Source organism: Zalophus californianus, chromosome 1, assembly GCF_009762305.2.
Source record: "Zalophus californianus isolate mZalCal1 chromosome 1, mZalCal1.pri.v2, whole genome shotgun sequence".
Lineage (NCBI taxonomy): Eukaryota > Metazoa > Chordata > Mammalia > Carnivora > Otariidae > Zalophus > Zalophus californianus.
In genome coordinates, this window is record NC_045595.1 from 31601651 (window position 1) to 31608365 (window position 6715).

General features: G+C 42.5%; 1 protein-coding gene across 6 annotated transcripts in view; it reads left to right on the top strand.

Annotated features, from left to right (window-relative positions):
- The window catches only part of ATXN7 (ataxin 7), a 137512-nt gene extending 131452 nt beyond the window's left edge, over nucleotides 1-6060 (top strand). For 3 of the 6 annotated variants that reach the window (XM_027583443.2, XM_027583440.2, XM_027583441.2), the window contains one exon: nucleotides 1897-6060. In XM_027583443.2, coding sequence (XP_027439244.1) covers nucleotides 1897-1914 — 18 coding nt within the window. In that variant the 3' untranslated portion in view covers nucleotides 1915-6060. Of the gene's footprint in view, nucleotides 1-1884 lie in introns of all 6 variants that reach the window. The other 3 variants (XR_003517999.1, XM_027583446.2, XM_027583444.2) reach the window with 3 other exon arrangements.
- The last annotated feature ends 655 nt before the right edge of the window (nucleotides 6061-6715 follow it).

Genomic DNA, 6715 nt, shown 5'->3' on the forward strand with positions numbered 1-6715 from the left:
GGCTGTTCTGTCCTGTTGGCTTCCTCCTTTGCAGAACTTAACTCAATTGGCAGGTTAGGACTTGTTCAGAAAATACCAGGAAGTTTCTTACAGCGGCAGAGTTCCCTCCACTGTGTGAACGAATACCCACTACCAAAGGTGTGGGGAAAAGATTTATCCGGGAATTTAAGTAGCAACTGTTTAAATTCTTCTCTTTGAGCCTCAAGTCTGTAGGGGCTGTTTGTATGTTGCTTGGCTGTTTGAGCAAGGGGTCCCTAGACATGTGAAAATGAGCTTTTACCACTCGGTTTGTAGTTATTCATTATAGTTCATCAGCATAAAAATTCAGAGCAAATACTGCAGGAAGTGGTTTAGCCAGCCATCCTTTAAAAACTTCCTTTTGAGTGTAGTTTCCTGATTCTCTGTGAACCTGAGGGAGGGGTGTTCCCTTGTGTTGCGATGCCCCACACGTTCTTTTACTGCATGCACCTGTCTTCCCATAGACAGCGCTGCCAGCCCTCAGTGCCCACAAGTCACAGAAAGGAGGGGAGGAGGCTGGTGGGCGCAGCGGAGAGGAACAGTGCTCGTGGAAAACGAGGGAGCGGGAGCCCATCTACACAGAGCAGGTGCTCCCAGAAACTTGTCACCCATTTCGAAGAAACTGCAGATCTGGACTTGGCATGAGAAATTTGGCCATGTTTAAAAGTTATATAGTGTGTTGTTTTGAAATCTGGTACAGCCCACACATCTCCTGACCACGTCTGGCTCATGAGCTGCCAGTTTGCACTTCTGATGCCCACCATTGGGGAGGGCCCTGTCCCACTAGGACAAACAGTCTGAGTTTGGGTTCTTAAAATTAGTTTCAACTTAAGTGTGTACTTGGGAGATTTTCCCCGTGCCGTAGAAAACTTCATTATGCTGCATAAATCTTAAGGTGGGGGGGCATGGCTAGAGATTGAAGGGTTGGTGAACCCAGTGTTGGGTATTTTCAGTGTCTGTGCTCATTTATCTGCAGGAGGGATCCTGTAGCTTTCATCAGAATCTCAAAGGTATCCATGACTCCAAAATGCTGTAGAGAATGCTGCTCTTAAAAGAGTAGGAACCTCACCTCCCTGCATCTTGGGGAGCTGATTTTAAGATTTAATTAACTTATTTTTTAGGTTGGCAGGGTGGGGCAGAGGGAGAGAGAGAATCTCAAGCGGACTCCATGCTGAGGGTTGAGCCCGACACAGGGCTCGATCCCATGACCCCGAGATCTCCACCTGAGACAAAACCAAGAGTCGGACGCTTAACCGACTGTGCCACCTGGCCGCCCCTTGTGGAGCTGATTTTAAAACAGAGAAAACTGAGGTGGTTGAAGACCCCTAAACCAGGGAATGTGGGTGTGGTGGGCCGTACTGGGAAGCCTGGCAGATGGGGCTTGGCAGCTTCCCCCATCTACCCTGCAGTCTGCTTGTGGCCTCTCCCACCCAGGACTTCAGCTCACTGTGGGTCACTGGGGGCCTGAGTTCCCCCACCCCAGGCACAGGCACTTGGGTGTGAGTTCTCACACCTGCGTGTGCTACCCCATACGACCTTGTTCAGTTCTCAGCTGACAACCTGGAAGACCTTCAAGGAAATGAAATCAGTAAATAATACCAAAAGGCAAACATGAGAGCCTTTTCTCTAAGCAGAAACCTGGCCTGGATCTCTTCTAGGCAGTTTTCTAAAAGTCAGTGGTTTAGAATGATTGTGCCCAAGGCAGGCAGTTGAAAGCTAAGGCCAGATTGTGTAGCCAGTGCTCCTGGCGTCACCCAGCTGCCGGAGAGAGCGGAGCGGCGTGTGGCCTTCGGGATGCTCTGTTGGGCGTCAGGGTGGTGCTGCGTACAGCTGCTTACTTACCTTTTCATTGTTTCCCTACCCCCTCTTTTTTGAAAGCCAAAGGCACGTCCCTGACAGCTGAAAATAGCGCGGGGAGGAATAATCTGGACACTTTTGACGACAAGTTACACCTCCACTCAGCACTATGGACTCCACGATGCCTTTGAGTCTGTTTTCCCAACCTCCTGTGGGCCTCGAGGGTAGAAATCTGCCGGGCTGTTGTTGTAACGAGGATTTCCCTGAAGCTATGTCTGTAGCAGTGAGTACTTGTAAAGGACACTGGATCAAGTTCAGCCACCGAATTGCTTCTGTCAGTGTTAACGTGGTCTGGACTGCTTGCTACCAACCTGTGAGAAGTTGTTGCTTTGTTTTTTAACTTGCAGTAAATCATGGAGCCACTCTTTGAGTAGATTGGCTGGGCGAAAGAATGTCTTGGCAAGAGCATTACTGTAGACTTTTCTCCCTTCTTCCCCCTTCCCGTCCCAGTTCCTTTTTTATACTGTGTTCTGTAGGTCACTCTCCAGCAGTTAGGTCCCCCATCTGGAGACGCCTTCCAGAGGAGAGCAGAGCTGCGCCCTGAGCAACCCTCCGGAGAAGGCATGGGCTGTTAGGTTTTTATAGCAATGTTCCGGGAATGGAATATGGACGTTAGCGCGAGGCATCATGACAAAGTAGCCTGTATTTTCCCCCAGCCTTTTGCAAGTAATTTGGGGTAAGAAGCTGTCAAAAGTTTCTAACTTACAAACTGGTTTAAAGCCATCGACGCCCAGAGAGCAAGTATACCACATTGTAGAGGCTTACTTTTCAAGGTACTTTTCATTCTATGTGATTTTTTTTTTTTAAGAAAATGCAAATGCACACTAGTTTTGATAATGGAAAGCCAAATTTTGGTTGGGGGACGGGGGTGGGAGGGTAGATAAAATCACTATGGGGGAAATGTTTTTCCAGGATTTCCAAAGAGGTGGAATTTTTTATCCTTTAAGTTTTCATGTTATACAGTAAGGCAGATTGGGTTGGTTGCCCTGCCCAGTCTCCTGTTTAAAAAAAAAAAAATGCCTTTGTAAAGTGAAATTACTAGGATGCAGCAGAAACTGTCATTCACGAAGTCATTAATATATGTAAATGTTTCCAGGGCACTGTGTGCATTTACCCTCAGTCTCAGTGGTTGCTGTCCTGGGACTCCGTGTCAATTTCTGCTTTGAGCACTCCCTGTCTGGTGCGTGTCTGCTCTCCCTTCCTCTCCACAGGTTCACTGGGGTGCCGTTGGGTCCCCCGGCATCCAGGGAGGGGAGCAGGCAAATGTGTACACATACCCAGGCAAAGATGACGTGATGCATACACTTGCCCGACAAACCCTCCTTCCTGGGGATTAATACCAGCCATCTTCCAGAGAGAGTTCTGGAGTCCCTCGGGGTTATTTATTTATTTATTTATTATTATTATTTTTTTTTTTTGAGTACCCCATCCCAAAAGAAAGAGCTTCCTGTGTTAAAACGTCAGTGCTTGAGAAGGTATCATTGCATTGGAGGGATGAGCTGGGGCATTTGAACTGGTGATTCCACAATCACAGCTCCTGAAACAAGAACCCAGGCACTTTTCCTTAGAAGAACACACAAAGTTGCCGATCACCACAGGGTACATTTCCCCAGGCTCTGATCGCTGCTCCGGGCAGGGCCTGGACAGAGCCAGGCAGTGCATCCTTTCTTTCCCTACAATTCTTGGGTTACAAACGTCAGTTTCAGGGAATTTCAAGTCAACAAGTAGAATGAATAAATACTTGGTTACCAGCCTAATAATGTGAATTGCTACAGAATTATTCTTATTATGTAAGACAACAAAAGCTATATGCAGATACTTTAGCTATAAATTGATGTAAAATATTGATTTTTTTTTTAAAGGAAGGGGAGAAGAGTATCTTGTTCACTTATGCAATCAGTAAATATTTTTAAAAAATGATACTATAGGAGAGCTTAGTAAGGAGAGCGCATGGATGGTCCAGTTTGGTGTAGTTAGGAGAAATCAGTCTGGTTGTTCCATCCCTGTGGAAGGAGAGAACGGAAGTAAGAGGGAATCAGGACGTACTTAAGTTGATTCCTTGGTGACAAGTGCAATGGGGGTATGGGTAGTAGAATTTATTTTCAGAGCCAAGGGGACTTGATGGATATAAATAAAGTTGCTTTTAGCGATGGAATTTATAGACAGATTATGTTGTTCCAAAAGATGTGAATAAGATCCATGATAGCAAGATGATTCAGAATTATGTAGATACTTAGATAAGCGAGTGTTGATCATTTGATTTCTTAGACTGAGGTTTTAAATGAATTTCATTATGTCTCCCGGTAGTACACAGATCATCGGGATTAGGAAATTAGCCATTTTGGATTCTGCCTGCCACAAACAGACCTATTCTAAACAGTGCTATTAAATTTTAGACTGTTCAAATATTTTATTTTCTCCTACAACTACTTTTTATTATAATGAACAATTAAGACCATTTAAAACATGGGAGTACAAGTATTTTTTTGAATTAAATTAACTTGCAAAAACCAAATTTGCAGTGGTTGGGTTGTTTCTAGACAGACTTTGGTATCAATTTAAAACCAAGATAATTTTTATATTCTTTCCAATAGAATTTCATGACAACTCCTGCAGTTTTCTTAACCTACAAAAAAAAAAAAAAAAAGTGCTGCATTGATGAACAAAGAATTCTACAAAACCTACTTTTGTATCTTTATTTTGGAATTTCTTGTTCTATTATAAATATGGAAGTATCCCTATTTCAGAAGACATATTTTGTTAAAAATGAATTGTACATATTTAAATATGTATTTTTGCACAGGTCTTTTTTTCTGATATCCTGTTTTGGTACAATTGAGATCATCTAGTATTTATTTATTAATTAATAAAAGTAAATACCTTTTTATAATTTGAAGTGGTTCACTGCCAAGCCAATAGTTCTAGAACCTGCCTCCTTTACAGTTTAAGGGATGCCTCTGTTCTGTGAAAGTCTTTTTGTCCCTTTAATGTCTCGGGAGTGGATTCATGCCGATCAAGTGGGCATGGCTTCTCTAGTTGCCTGATTTCCCGATAGACTACATGTAACGAAGTGACACACTGCTTTTCTTTTGTTCGTGTTTTATGTGTGAGTGCGCGTGCGTGCCTGTGCGTTTGTATGTGCACACTCTGAGCACGTGTGTGTGTTCATGTGTGATGTGGTTTAAAACTAACGGGAAAAACTGAAAGTGCCTGAACCTAGTTTTAAGCTTCGACAGATTCTTTAAAAAGACTTGAATGTTCAGTTCTTTTGGAGTTTGCTTTTTCCACCTAAATATTGTTTCTAAAATCTTAGGTGAGGAGTTGAAAACCACCCATGCTGGTAATTTTATTAGGTATTTTAAAAATTAAGGCCTTTTGGTTCACAGTAATTCAACCGGTGACGGATTGCCTGGTGGCACCAGGGCTTACAAATCTTTTTGGTCAGCCAGTGACTTACACAGTATGTCCGTTTTGTTACTCACTCATGAAATACAGAGTTTAAAATAGAATATTTAAAAGATTTTATATTCCAAAAATATAATACAAAGTACCTCTGAGAACATTGAAAAATGTATGATTTGAAAAATGTAACTTATAAAGGCAGCTGTCTTCCTGCAAGAGTTCTGTTGCCAAGGAATTTCTTAACTATCTCTCTGTCCGGGGGGGCGGGGGGCGGGGGGGCTTTGGAAAATGATTGTTAAAAGTTTCGTTGTTTAGCAGAAAATAATCATTTTTACATTTTGTGCAAAACGTTCTGCATTTTTCGATCATTTAAATGAGCACTACATACTGTCAGTGTGAATGTAGGGCCTTGGAAAGCATTTTGCTGTTTCTTTGAGCTTGGTTATAAAAGCAATCTCCTGTGTTAAAATGTGTGAATAGTTTGATAATTTGTACACGTAATCAAGAGCATCTCAGCTGGACTTTGTGTTGGCTGCTGTATAGAACATGAACAAATGTCAAGGGATAGAAAATTACTTTGGATATTTAAAAGAGAAGAAATATATAGTCTATTTGTTTTGTAACAAGTTTCTGTAAATAAAATAATTTATACTATTTATAAGAAAAGGTTGTGCTTTGCTTTATGAGAAATTAGTTTGTGGAACAAACATGTTACTAAATGGGCAATAAAATTAGGACTTCTCAATAAATAAGGTTGGCTGCATGAAATATTTTATATGTTTCTGCCTCGTGATACTAAACCCCTTTCAACCTAGTCTGACTTGGCTTCATTTTTGGCATCAGACACGCTTGTGAAGCACCTTTGGTTTCCTTCCCTTCTGCATAAGCCAAGTACAGGGCTTACAATGTTTCCCTTCTTGGGCACAAAGCTTTGCTTTGGAGAAATTAATAACTGGGTAAACTGTGAACACTACTGCAGGTTTGTCAACAAAGGGAAGTTGATAGATTGAGAAACACGTTCTGTTTGTACTTGCTTATGTGCGGATTTGATGGCGTGTGGTCAATTTTCGTTTTTCTCCAGAGGTAAGTTTTGTTTCCACAGCTAGTGCGATCCCTTCCTTGCTTTTACATACGACTTCCCTCCCTGGAAGTGCAAGTGCATTTTGGTAGTTTTCAGAGCACAACATAATATTTTATCTGTAGAAACTGGGCCAGTGTTTCCATTTGCAAATCATTCTAAGAAATTAAAAATTATTCTTGTTCTTGGGGCGCCTGGGTGGCTCAGTCGTTAAGCATCTGCCTTCGCTCGGGTCATGATCCCAGGGTCCTGGGATCGAGCCCCGCATCAGGCTCCCTGCTCAGCAGGAAGCCTGCTTCTCCCTCTCTCTCTGCCCCTGCTTGTGTTCCCTCTCTCGATGTCTCTCTCTGTCAAATAAAT